At 47.7% G+C, this 14,881-nt stretch overlaps 1 protein-coding gene across 5 annotated transcripts in view; it reads right to left on the reverse strand.

The window, feature by feature from the left end:
- Window positions 1-11,300: 11,300 nt before the first annotated feature.
- cylda (cylindromatosis (turban tumor syndrome), a) overlaps window positions 11,301-14,881 on the reverse strand; it is a 28,324-nt gene continuing 24,743 nt past the window's right edge. For all 5 annotated transcript variants that reach the window (XM_064313376.1, XM_064313374.1, XM_064313372.1 and 2 more), the window contains one exon: window positions 11,301-13,854. In XM_064313376.1, coding sequence (XP_064169446.1) covers window positions 13,670-13,854 — 185 coding nt within the window. In that variant the 3' untranslated portion in view covers window positions 11,301-13,669. The remainder of the gene's footprint in view (window positions 13,855-14,881) is intronic.

Raw genomic sequence — 14,881 nt, forward strand, 5'->3', positions numbered from 1 at the left:
CCCGGTGGGACCGGGCCCCGCACCAACCCGGCGCGTCCCGCCGACAAACGATGATAAAGTGATCCTCTCACGCCGCTGACAAACCCTGACAGGCAGAGGCCGCCCCCCCCCCACTAATAAACCGCCGCCGCCGCCGCGTACACCGCTCCAAATTTCCCAGAGACCCGCGGCGCACCTCTGACCGGCCAATCAAAACGCGCGGAAACGCCGCCCCCCCTTCCTCTCCGCCGCGCTCGCACTGGAAATGGTCCATCACCTAAATCAGCGCGCTCATCTCACCTCGCTACGCTCTATCGTTCAAAATTAAGCTTAAAATCAGATTTGAACAAAAATGAAAAAATCCACGATTTAAAATTTTTTATCAATTTAAAGCAGTTTAACGAAAGCAGCTGTGCTAAAATAAAATGTTTGTGTTCTTCTTTCATTCAGTTTGACAACAATTGCATGGTAGTGCAAAAACAGGCAGCGAAAAAAAGCGCACGCAATTGGCCAAATTTCTTCCCAGGACAGATAAATGTAGTAATTTTGAGTCACAAAAGAAAAGCGAACGCGGAGACACTTAGCATACAATATCGTAAAAAAATAAATAAATAAATAATAAAAACGTACGGCCGGCCTCAACAACTCGTCCAGGACCGCCGCGCGTTCAATCAAATCCCGATATAAGCCGGTGTTTTTTGGGCGCTAAAAAGTCTCGCATTTGATTTGAAGGAGCTATAAGAGCCGGCGGTAAACGTAGTGAAAGCCGGAGGGGCCAAAAAGGTCAACCATGTAATATCAGAGAAACATCACAGTCGGTTACGGCAAACAATGGCGCCCGAGAGCAGACAGAGTCTAGCCCCTTTCAACGCCAGCCGAGCATTTCTTTTGTTAATTATAGTCATATCGCCGCATTGAAGTCCTGTGTCCCCAAACATATTCTTATTTATTTTGAGCCCTTTTTCTCAGGTAATGGAATGTCAGGCATCCGCGCTCCCCCCCGCTTCGCCAGGCGCTGATCAAAGTGACCTCCGCTTCCCCGCCCGCTCGCGAATCAATACAGCCAGTCAGCGGACGCCTGACAGATAAAGGAGAAACATATAATAAATGACAATCCGAGATCAAGATGGCGAGAAAATATCTGACAACCGCTGTTCACGGCAGTCATTGTCAGACAATGCCGCCTGTTATGTTCGGAGTGGGATTCATTTGCCGGGGTTCTTATAACGCAGGTGGTGATATTACGGGGGGCACACTTTGTTAAAATAATGTTTCATCTTCAGTGATAAATTTGTGTGAAGGCTGTCTCGGGTAACTGTAGATGGAGTGGATGCCATTACAGTTGTAGGTCTTCTTTTTTTTATTGTTGTTGTCTTTCAGAGAAAGGTTACATTGAAAGCAATTTTCCTCTTAAGGGAGCAAATTGCTCATGGAAAATTGTTATTGCCACCCCACCAACACCGCCACCTCCACCCTCCGCCTCCCTCCTCCTTCCAGATTCCCTTTCCCGAGAACACATTGGGGCACGTGCTCATGTTAGCAGTGTGCGATAAGAGGATTTCATACATTTCAAAAGAAAGAGAAGTTCATATTATGGACAATGTTGTGGAAAAATGGGCGTGACACTTCACATACTCAGGATGAAAATGGCTGTTGTGTATCAGGGGGTCGAAATAGAAATGTAATTTTTTTTTTTTTTTTTTTTTAAAGGACAAACCCAGGTGCTGGGGGGTCCAAGGCCGTGAGGTGAGAAGCGGGGGCCCCTTGCTCACAGCCGGAGAGGTGGTCCGTCTGAGCTCTGCAGTCTGCCAGGTCCTCCGTGTTCCACGGGTTTGTAAGGGATCAAGAGGATTTGCTTCTGCTGGCATCCTTCCAGTCACCTGAAACAAAGAGGAAGGGGGGGGTGGGGGCTTATATTTTGGAAGAGCGCTGAGAGAGAGAGAGAAAGTGACCGTGGGAGTTACAGAAAAAGACAGGGGGGAAGGAAGGCCTTAACGTTTGACCCCCCTGTTTCCTCCGGCCCCGTACCCCCCCCCCCCCCCCCACGTACCGGGATCGTCCGTCGGACTCAGGATGGATCGGTGCAACGGACGCCGCAACGCCGTGTCTTCATTGGTCAAAAGGACAACCCAGCTGTTTAGGGACGGAACTGTACAGAATTATTACAGTGCGTCATCTCCGTAACCAAGGAGTGGTTCGATTCCCGGATGGGCCACTGCCGTTGTACCCTTGAGCAAGGTACTTAACCTGCATTGCTTCAGTATGCATCCAGCTGTATAAACGGATGCAGTGTAAATGCTATGTAAAAAAAGTCGCTCTGGATAAGAGCGGCTGCTAAATGCCTGTAATGTAAAGAACGATGATAAGCTCTAGCTGCAGGCCTTCTATCAAACGGGAATCTGCAGATGAACCGTAGTGGTATGGAAACAGAAAAGGCCTGTTATTGGCTGAGGTCTCTGTACAGAGTCCTGTGCTCTCGGTGCCCAGTGTGGCTCTGAGCCTCTCCAGCTCCAGCTCATAGCTCATTCCCTTTAGGCCCTGAAAGGCAACAGGTCCCCCCCCCCCCCCCCCACCCCGCCGCTCATTGACATAACTAATTGCCCCGATCGTGACATTTCTCTTATTATAGACAACATGAATTATGAGAGTCGCCGTGCCACCCGCCCCGCGCCACTGCCCCCCCCCCACCCACCCCCACCCCCCACCTTGATAAACATGTTTGTTTCACGTCAGCGAGGCCCTCATCCATTAGCGATATTGTTTTCTTAAACATTACATTGATTCAATTTAATTCCAATCAATTTCAAATGGTTCTGACATTCAGATATGACCTTAAAGAGAAGGCGATTCATGAGCTATGATTGGGATTAAACTTTTCCTAATGAGGCCATTTTTCTTCCACAGGGGCATCTGACCGGACCCAACAGGAATGGTCAGTAAAAATTAGATCAATTATTGTAAATTATACAGGTTTAACTTGATTACCCAGCACCTGCTAATTTGTGTAATTAATAACCCTGTTTTCACAAGGGGTAGGCAGTGTATTAATAACAATCTATATCCGTGCTCTATGCCATTCTTAATGAAATGCCAGGGACAGGTCATCAGTTAGGCAGGTAATGTCATAATCAATGGCGCCATACACGCGCGTTAATTAAAGCTTTTTATTAATTGTTACAGTTATACTTCGAGTGCTACACGCTTGTCAGCTCCCCTTTTGTCCCGTTATTTATGGCAATCTGCGCGTTTTTAAAGCGGCAAACCTAATTAGCGATTCGGCCGGGCGGGGCCGGGGCGAGAATCACAATGAGACGGTATCGGGGGGCCGACAGCTGGCACACAGAGAGGCTCGTACAGGCTGAGGCCCGGGAACAAAACCCGCATTATCCGCCACCGCCACCGCCGCCACCGCCACCGCCGCCCCGGGGACAACAGGAAATGTATGTATCGCAAACTAATAAATACATTCGGAGCGCCCCGGCCCTGCCATGTCACACAATGGGGCTGACAAAATGGCTGTTTGATGCCATTGTTTTGCTTTACAAGCGGCGCGTCTTTTTATTTATTTATTTTTTTAACGCGATTATCGGCGCGGTTATGCTCGCGAGCGCCCGGGCGCGGAACGCGGAGCGCGGGGAGTGGGGCGTGGGGCGTGGGGCGTGGGGCGTGGGGCGTGGGGCGTGGGGCGGAGCGCGTCGCAGTGACGGGCGGGTGCATTCAAGGTGCTGATCACCGCAACCCTTAAATGTCTCAGTTCACACCCCCCCCCCTCACCCCGCCCTCGTCCCCATCCTGCTCGTCCTCATCCCCCCCCCCCGCACCTGTGCTTTGGTGGAGGCAGAATACTCACACACACGCACACCCAGAGAGTCTATACCACTGAGGCCTACTTGTGGCCATCGGGGGGTGAAAGTCGGGTTGGATGCCTGCTTCTCAACAGGTTCTTTGTTTGTAGCATTTAACATGGCTGTCCTCTTACCCCACTACAGATCTCTCGTACATGGGACGGCAGTTATCTGCAAAAAGCTCTCGCTCCAGTTCTTTGGGATTTCAGTACGGCTGTAGAGTTACTACAGCCCAGTTCCACGTGAAGTCGTTTTAAAAAACACTCTGATGGACAACTGCATGTGGAGCACATGACACAAAGCGTCAGGAGAAGAGATTATTTGAACATTAACTACTCTGTGGCAATCCGTGCTGGAGAATCCTGAGGCTTTCAATGAAAAATAAAAAAACAGGATAATGCTATGGATAACACTAGTTGAACCAAACACAATACCCATTGTCCTGTGTGACAGAGCAGTTGGATCTGGCACTTCAGTCTTTACTGTTATGAGTTTCATTGTTCTAATGTGAATTGCCTACATTGACATAAGAGGGGGTGTCCCCCCCCCCCCCCACACACACACACCAATTAGCTCAACTCATATTTATCCTTTAATGCTGATTGCATTGACGCAAATGGGCCAATAATCTTGTTAATATAACCAATTAAAAAATAAATGTCAGCAATTAGTTAATGCTATAATGCACACATTGAGAATGATTAATAATCTGACATGCTCAGAGATTCCTCTGTCCATTACTGCACATCCAGGGCCAAGATGGATGGGAAAATATATGACTGAAGAAAGATTACATAAGGGCTGTTGAAAGAAAATTCAAAGCTGAAATAAATTAATTAAATTCTAGCAAAATAAATGGACACATAACCCCATTATGAAATAACTTCTTTTTTTTTTTAAATGCCATTCTGGAATATGTATTTAAAAAAGGACTTAGCTCTGGCTATAATGTGTTATACCCATGTTGACTTTGGCTTTAAAACTCTTGTATATCCTGAACACTGGTATAGCAAAGTGAAATTCTGTGGCTGTGTTCTCCTCCAAACCCCATGGATAAAATTCTTTCTGAAGTATTTTATCTTTATTCAGTGTGATATGATCCAATCGCTCAGCGAAACAAGCCGCGTTTCCAATGAAGTATACTCATTTTCGTAAGTAAAGCACTCCTGAAATGATGAAATGACGAAGGTTGAAGTCCTTTTCACTATTTCTGTGATTTCTGAATCCAGCATGTCAACCATAGAACAACAGAATACAGTTTTAACATTAAGCTATATAAATGCAATAGTTAAATATATGCCTTGAACAGAAGCCTGCTTTAAAATGCATGATTTCAACAGAAACTTAACATAGCAAAAGTTTCTCATTTGAATTTTTTGGCCATTTTCACACTTTCTGTTGTTTCATTTTGACAACTCTAAAAACTTTAAATTTAAATTCAGAAGCATAAAACAAGCCAGCTAATTAACCATTAATTGTATTTTAGGACAGCTTGATTATTTATTCTTCATCTCCCTCTAGTGAATTATCCAGGAAATGCTGGGTTGATTTGGGGAAGGAGCACTGTGGATCTACAGTGCAATATGCTCTACTTTTGAGATAAAAATTAAAAGTTATTTGCTGTCAATTCTGAATTTGTATTCGCATTTATACATTCAAAGTGCATTCAGAGCATTATGGAATATGCAGAAGATGAATATTCTTTATGTTTTAGGTTATCTTTGTTTTAATAAACACTTTAAAAATAAGTCTATGCTCTGAAGATTCTTTTTTGCACATTTTTTTTTTCATTTTCACCATTACATTTATATGAACAAAAAATTTATTTTAAAATCTCATATTTCAATTTAGCAAAATTGTAACAGTACAGTGCCGGAACACTGGCAGATTGGGGGAAATTCCAACGAGGAATTTGGCATCCCAGTTGACTCTCCCGAGAGACGACGGCGGCGGCAGATGGCGTTCAACCACTTCCTGTTAGAGCGCGCGGGGTGGGGGGGGGTTCGTCGCCGCCTTTGATGCGGAGCTACAGTGGAGCATCACCGGCTCCCCTCCCTTTGTGTCTGTCGGCCCGCCGCCGCCGCCGCGCCCCGAACGGCAGCCGCCCCACCCGAACCCGAGCACCTGCAAATCACGCGCTGTTAAAGGTGAAACCCACCCGGAGACGCGGAGCGCCGGGGCGAGCGGCGCAGATGTGCCGTCTTACACACTCGTCCCCGACGACGAGGGGGGGGGGAGCTGCGCACTCACGATGCTGTAGTGCTCTTATAGACCACAGTGACCCTGTAGGCTACAGCTGGGCAGGGGGGGGAAGCGGAGCTGAGCCCCTCCATACGAAATGTAGCGGCGACGCGCACTCTCACGTTCGCGCTCGCGATGCTGTAGCGCTCTTATAAACCACGGTGACCGTGTAGGCTACAGCTGGGCGGGGGGGGTGGGGGGGGGGCGGAGCCGATCCCCTCCATACGAGATGCAGCGGCGAGCAATAAAAACCCACCCGGCTTCCTAAGTGATAGATGCGACTTTAAATATTTTACACACATCTTGCATGTACAATTTGTCCGACACCTGGCTCTTAAGAGGAGCAACATCTGCCCGCAGTTGTTTCAGGCGGCAATTAATTCCCCGCGGCAGAGTCTGACGTCCCCCTGTTGAATACCATTAGGGCGAGTCGGGTGCGGGACGGAGGGAGCGGTCTCTTTGTCGGGGGGGAGAGGGGATTTCGGTGCAAGTAGGGTGCGGCATAGTTTAGGACCACACACCTTCACTGTAGCCAGCAGAATCACCTTGGCGATGACAGAAGACATGAATTGGACATTGTCCCTCCTGTGTGTGAGGCTACACGTGAGTTAATACTCCCAGACAGAAGATTAAAATCACAGGAACAGTGAAAATCTGTCTGGTGGGGGGGGGGGGGGTCCAGGTGTCATGGTGACACCAGCAGTGAGTTTGAGGTCAGAAAAAAGATAATTATGTTGAAAGGAACATCACACAAGTGCAGAAACATGCTGATGGATATTTGATGTTTTGCATGTACAGGTCTCAGGGCTCACGAACAGACACTACTGAGATACTTTAGCCAAGACTGATCTTCACACACACACACACACACACTTAAATAATACACAATAGGACGGACCGCGTTATAAATTAATTACAGTACGGCAAGGTTTGCCTCCCACCTTCCACAATATTATCCTCAAAGCTCTTCATATTCTCCACTACGCAAAATTAAAAAATTGTTCGTGTGTGTTTAGTTATTAAAGATTTCAGGCGGATTAATTACAGCGTGTATACCGATGCACTTTTTAAACGGTAACGTCCTGACAGGCCGGCCCGGGAGGGGCCGAGCAGAACTGCGACGTGATGGAACGGTGTGTTAAACAATACCCCCGGAAAACGTTATTGTTCTGCCGGAGATGACAGGCCTAATATAACGCAACATCAATTTAGCATCAAGCGGCCGTCCCTGGGGGCGGAAATCAATTGTTACCGCCGCGCGGCGCGGCGCGGCGCGCGCGAGGCCCGAGCCAGCGCTTTGTCACGGCGCTCACGATCCAGAGAAAGGGCCATTTTTCACCGGCCTGCCATACCCCACGCCACCCCCCCTCGCCCGCCCAACCGCCCCCCCAAAACACCCCACCACAAACCTCCCCCCCCCCATTCCATAAGAAAGCAAATAAAATACACAGCCGAGAGGAAGTTGACCCCTAAAACACCCCACCACAACCCCCCCCCGCCCCCCCCCTTCCATAAGAAAGCAAATAAAATACACAGCCGAGAGGGGAAGTTTGACCCCCCCCTTAAAACCCCCACCACAACCCCCACCCCCCCCCCCCACCCATAAGAAAACAAATGAAATACACAGCCGAGAGGGGAAGTTTGTCCCTTGCTACATGCAACTACACGTGTCACCTGGAGGACTATGTCACCTGTCCAGACAAGGTAGCTCGGAGAGGGACTGTTTCAGTGACACCCGGCACGGTATTACGGGGGAGGTGGGGGGGGGGGCAATATAAACACGGACAATGACATCTTCCCTGGTCCGCGCTCACACCTGTGTGACACCGGACGTCGCTGCAGGGGGGAGCCTGGCGATGCCGCGTCTGTGTCTGCGTGCGTGTTGCCGTTACCCCGTCCGCGGCGGCGGCTAGCGGCGATCCAATAACTTCAGAGTTAATGGTGTCTGTCATTCACATCTGAACGAGCGGCGTTACCTTCGCCGGAATATCTGACTGGAAGTTTCGCGGAGAAAAGCTATTATAATACAATTAAAAAGGCATCAAAGTGCATCGGGTCAGGGCTGATTGGCTTAATATGCGACTCTTTCGGGCCCACCTAAGCCGCGGTGTCAGGAAATCAGTATTTCCCTTTTGGTTTGAACAGGCTTAAACATATACCCTTACCCTGAGTCTGATAGGACTTGTTTGTTTATTGGGGTCTTTCCCATGGGAATGAACGTCAGTTCCCCCCCCCCCCCTCCCCCTCCCCCTCCCCCGCCCCGCGAGTGTGAATATCAAACGCTCCGTTCCATAGAGCCGAGGCAGAATAACAAACAGGCCACAACAGGAGGCTTGTTTCGAGGCGGAACCCGACGGAGTTACTCAACGCGGCACAACGCGTTCACACGGGGGCGTAAAGTGTCGGTGAGGTAAAAAGAAGGGCGATTTTCGTGTCCCCCGTTCTTTTCGGAGAAGAGCGCGGAGGTGGAAGCCCCACGGCCCGCTTCGTAACCGTCTCAGGGACCAGCTCCGTGTGAAGAACTACCGTGTACTGCGCAGCAATGGTGAGATCTCACCTGCACCAGTCTTACTGTGAACCGTCAGGAGGATCAGACACGCACAAAAACCATCTGTATCACTGCCTGTCTTTGATCAGACAGCAGCTCCTACCGCGTTCAGGTTTACCCCATCCACGTAATAAAAACGAGTAAAGACAATCATGGGGTAACTTGAAATTGAACGAAATGTTTCATCTTCACAGATACAGATATGATTGACCGAAACTACTCCATAAAAGGCTGGTTAAGTTACCGTCACGCACGTTCAGTGGTTTAAGTAAACTACGCAGCACACACATCGATGTATTTCTACTAATAACAATTTCTACCGATTCTAAAGAGACAGTAGCCTTACACAAAGTTTCAACTCAAATTCGATAGGGTGGCAACAATCGTTGTGCCATGTCTCTGTGTGCATTTCTACAGGAATAACTGAGTGGGAGAAAGACGCTATCCTTCAGCCCCTCTCTGCTGGTACCCCTGGACCCCCCCAAGCGTTACCCCTGCCCCTGCCCCCGCCTCTGCCCCCCCCCCCCCAGGTGCACCGCTGCACCGGGCCCCGCCTGCAGAGGTGTGCCGAGCAGCCAGCCAGCGGCACGCGGGCGACTCTCTGGCTGTTTATGGTAAACACACAGCCCCAGCCCGAAGAGTCCCCGGCTCCCCATCTGCTCCCATTTTTATTCAGCTATTCCCCCAGGGGCCCCTGAGCGGGAGCGAGAATAACAATACTTCAGCCCATCTGCTCCCGCAGCACCAGCCCCAGCTAAATTATCACATCCCGCGAGTGGCTGGCATATGCTGCCGCGTAAAGCTACGAGGAGGCATTGTGCCCCAGCTGTTGACTAATACTTATCTGGCAGTTACCAAGTCAGGCGGCCCCCCCCCCCCCCTGCTCTCGTCGGGACACCTTCAAGTTTTTCGGTCCCCGAAAGTACGTACGTACGTTCGTACGTTAGGAAAAAGGGCGTGCCTCTCCTGCATATGGGAAACGTAGTTTGGGGGGGGGGGGGGGGGGGAAGAAAACGGACCCACGTGACGTGCAGGACGCAGTGATTCATGCACACGCCGCGCCGCGCGCCCGTTTAGCTAGCGTCAGGCTAATGAGTTCCACGTGAACGCCGCGAACGGCGTATCGCCCTCGTGAGCCGCACGCTGTCGCTCACGTGAACCGTGAAAACAGCTGGACAAAGACGATAAGTTTGAAAGGACTTTAAAAAAAACTCTGCGGCCACCAGGAATTCGGTGCGTGCTCTTTATGCCTCACCGTTGGCCGACGATGGAGCGTAACGGCTGTACTTCTACTTACGCTAATAGGATAATTAGCAGATTTTTGTCGGATGGAAGACGACATGTGCCCCCGTCTCCCAGAAGGCCTTGCTCTGGGAATTAAAAATAGTAATTTTCCCAGACGCATGTAATAAGGCAAATGTTTTCCTGACTGGGAACAGTCGCGTTTAAGACAACTACACTCTCCCGTTGTGCCCAAATTGCTGCAGCGCGTTCTTCTTCTGTGGTAAACGCTTCAGTGATTCTTTTCTGACTGACAGATGGCGGTGGAAGCGTAACCTCAAATGCCTCAATCGCAATTTCGCAAAAAAAAACTTTAACACTTACAACCTATACTCATTGTCCTATTAGCTCTCGATCTGAAATATGTATAATTCACTAAGGGACAAAATAATAGTTGCACACTTTTTCCCAAAAGTAATACACTGCATCTCATGAGTTGTATTCTTCTCATTTCAAAGTTCCAACATTATCAGAAACACAACGCGCTGAAAAGCTGGACAGACCTCGTGCCAGTTCGGGAGCCAAATAAGTAATAGTACACTTTTCTCTCAAAAAAACCTTCCAAAATCATTTTACAGAATTACTTTTCAAAAGCTTTGTAAAGAAAAAAAGCAATTTCTTTTAGACCAAGAAAACAGATTTCATAGATTGACGTTGAACACGTGAAACCTTTAAAATAAAATCCAGGTCCTCTCAGTGCCTGTGATAAAAATAGAACTCTACTGACTTGTTGTACACTGTGCCCTCAGTGATGGGGGGAAACCCAGCTGTCCCCAACCCTGTCCCCAACACTGTCCTGCTACAAGGACCTCCTGGGCATCATGCAAATGAGACAAACACCTTTCTGACAGGTGAGGCCACTTTCGCCTGCAGTTAAAGCCTCACTTTAGACAAGAGCTGTCAGCACGGGAGACAAGGACACACACAAACACACACACACAAATACACACACACACACAAACTCACACACAAATACACACACATACACGCACATACACACAAACACACACACACTAATATACACAAACACGCACACAGAGACAGACACACACTAATATACACAAACACGCACACACACACAGAGACAGACAAACACACACACAAACATACACACACACACACTCACACACAAATACACACACATACACGCACATACACACAAACACACAAACACTAATATACACACACACACAGACACAAATACACACACACAAACACACACACAAACATACACACACACACACAAACTCACACACAAAAACACACACACACACACGCACATACACACAAACACACACACACTAATATACACACACACACGCACACACACAGACACACACCTACACACACATACACACAAACACACACACAGGCCTTCCTTCAAAAAACACCAAAGGAAAAAAACCTCCCAAAAAAAAACAAACAAAAATGCTTTATTTAGTTAACATTTAAGAGAACAGCACTGAAGGACGCAGATATTAACAATGTACATTTTGGGTTTTTTTTACGTTTATACAGGATGTACAAGTCCTTCCCCTGTGTTTCACCCCAGAGGTTCTGAGGCTACCATAAAAATATGTCCCCATATACTCACCAGTATTTACAAGTGATGACCATGACGCTACCACAGTTCTTCTGCGCAAATTAGTTCACACAATAACAGCAATTTAAAAAGGTAACTGCGGGAGGAACAACGCGAGGCAGAGGATGACATGATCTTCATCACCGGTACTGAGTGTATGCTACAGCAGGTGGGGGGGTGGTGGGGGGTGGGGGGAACAAAAAAAGAACCAAAGAAAAAAAAAAAACACTGGAAGTTGCCCTCATTTATGGTTAATAGCGATGTTAGTCTAAGCTTACAAACTGACCAAGAGGAAAAAGCCTGGTTTCACTGTTGTTCATGCAGTGATGTGGTCATACTGTTTTTTTTTGTTTTTGTTTTTTTGTCTACTAAAGCAATGACATCTGATGAGGCGAATGTTGAGGAGTTCAAGGTGACGGCTCAACATTCAGGTCTGAGGGGAGGGGAGGTCGTTTAGGCCAGCCCTCCCGTGTACACAGTATTCAGAATTACAGCACACTTCACTGGGGCCAATGCAACACTCAGCAATTTGGCTTCAAGCTGCGATTTGGTCAAACTCCTTATATTTAATCATTAGGTTTTTTTTCTTAACTAGGCATAACATACTATGGGCATGGCAGAACAGACACTTTTTTCCTTTTTCAACATCAAAGGATGTACAACTGTACACTGTAAACGCAAGTGACTAGGTCAAACGGTCAGATGCTGCACAACCAAGTGTACTTTTGAGCAAATACGTTCACTTAATACACGTATGCAACTGGAGCTTTGCGACAACTGCGCGCTGTAAAATTTCCAAAAAAATAAAATAAGAGTATTTAAATAACAAAGAAGTATCGTCTGAACGCACGAATGCCTTCTTCCCTGACCAGTTGATTTGCTTGGTGCAGATGTGTCCCAAGGACCGATCGGATATTTACACAGACCAACATCGCCGTCCGATTTAGTCGAAATTCAGTTAATGGGCTTAACCCAAGTGCTAGAAACATTTCCCAAGATTCCTACATTTGTGACGCCTGTAACAGAAGACGTTGTACAGGTTCCCAGCTTGGCACGCTGCTGCGGAGACTCCACACACACACACACACCGACTGGAACCAGTAACACTCTGCTGGGTGATGAATAAAATGGAACCCTGATTTAAAGGTCACGCTGAGCGGTTCAGTAAACTCTCTCTTTACCGGACCTCCGCATCAATCCCCTCGGTCATGAGCAATACACTAACACAATATATTTATATATATATATATATATATATATATATATATATATATATATATATATATATTTTTTTTTTTCTTACTTACTTCACTCATTTGCAAAAATGTGCCAGGGACATTGTGTATGCTTTTTTTGCTATCAACGCAAATTATATACTGTATGACAAAATAATTACATTTAAACAGTGCATAAATAAGGTTTTTTTTCTTTCTTTCTTTCTTTTTTTAAAACGAGTAATCCTAGTTTCAAGCTTGGACGATGACCACGGGACAGACTTGTAAGAGCAGAGGGCCACACCGACCCTTCCACAGTACATGACCTGCAACGGGCAGAGAGCTCAGCCTTCACTGCCAACACCTTTTTAAGTAATAAAAGCTTTTAGGGCAGGGCTGTTTAGAGGAGGGACTGTTGCTCGGCTGGTGTGGGACCCCCCCCCCCCCCTCGCCTCTCGCCCCCCCGCCCCTCCCCAGCCCGTCGTTGGTTAATCAGTAACTTCTCAGAGAACAACAGGCCCCTCTGTTCCACCGTTAGGCGAGTGTCTGTCGTTTCGTTTGTTTCGAAGACCTGCTCGTCCAGAACGAACATACCTCCTCCTGCTCGGTAGTGTGAACGTTCATCAGACAGCTCCCCGTGGGTGAGTGGACGGACGGACGGACGGACGGACGGAGAGAGGTGCAGCTGCTCACTACAGCCTGACGGAGGCGCTGTTCCAACCAAGAAAAACCGGCAGAGTCTACACACCACAGCTCTGATCACCACTGGGGGGGGGCCAGGGGTGAGGGGAGGAGGGAGGGGGGGGGGAATAAAACATGAACAAATAACACCTGAACAAATGCACAGTGCAATAGGCTTTTTTTCTCTCTCTCTCTCTCTCCCTCCCCTCAGTCTCAGGTGCGGGGGGGTGGGAGGTTGGGGGGGCGGGCGCCTGTCCCCCCCGCCCTGCCGGAGCTCCACAGACACGGCTGTCCCGCTCTACTTGTACAGGCTCATGGTGGGGCTCTGGTACATGCACATGTAGGCGTCGCAGAGCAGGCGCCGGGCGAAGCCCTGGATGTTCTTGGGGTCGAGGGCGTGCAGCTCCTCCGGGGTCATCTTCAGATAGGCCCCCACCTCCGGGCAGGGCGACACCTGGGGGATGTTGAAGCCGTTCTGCCCCCCTGAGGACGGAGAGAGAACTGCACTTACAACCCCAACGCTACTCCCCACACAGGTGATGATGCAGACCATAGAGATTACTCTGTAAACAGCACACCAACATGCACATGTAAATGGACTCTATGCAAGGGCATTCAGCGCACTGAAAACACAGGAATTCAGTACAGTGAATACATCATTCAAAATTACAATTTCACCGTTTCAATCACTGTGCAAAGCGTGTTGCTTCATAAACACTAGGAAACAGTGGCACACTTTTGAATGGGTAATACACAACTTAAACAAACAGCTGTAGGTAATGGTTACCTGTGCACTGTGCATGAAAAGAGAATGTATAAGTGAAAAGGTTATTGATTAAAAGCATGGATCCGGCAAAGAGAAAGAATCACTGAATGTGCACTGAATCACTGCTAAGTTCAATGTTCACTCTCCCACAACACTATAATGTACAGCATTGCGCTGAGTACTTTAGGGGAAAAATGTCTTAGCTATGGATGCAGTTTCTACCCCAAACACTAATACGATCTAGTATGTATTTAATTAGATCTAGTAATTGCTTAAAAGCGCTGCCAATCACAAAATTTGTTTCTTCTCAGTGTGCAATACCTGCCATACGTGTCACTGGATTAAAATCCTGTCACCCATGCAACAACAGCCAATAAAATCAAATAACTCCCTGGAGTACCAGACATTTAGATTCAGAATAACTACGGTTTGGGTTCGTGTAAACAAAGAATGCGGTTAAAAATTTAAAAAATCATACGAGCGGTCTATTTTGGTCATTGTTGGTGGTACGTTGCAAAACACAAATTTTTCTATTGCTGAATTAATTTTTCTAGTTGGGAGTAGCTAGCATTTGTATACGGGCACAAAACTCTACAATAAAAAATCCATTTCATTGTCACTTGAAAAGCATATCTTTCTCATTTAGTAAACTTTTAGCGTGCTAACAACCGCAGCTCCAGTCGTAGCTGCGCTGAAAAAGATTGAGTAGCCAAAGATGGCACCAAGCAGGGAGGCAAACCAAAG

The sequence above is a fragment of the Anguilla rostrata genome, chromosome 16, assembly GCF_018555375.3.
Source record: "Anguilla rostrata isolate EN2019 chromosome 16, ASM1855537v3, whole genome shotgun sequence".
NCBI lineage: Eukaryota > Metazoa > Chordata > Actinopteri > Anguilliformes > Anguillidae > Anguilla > Anguilla rostrata.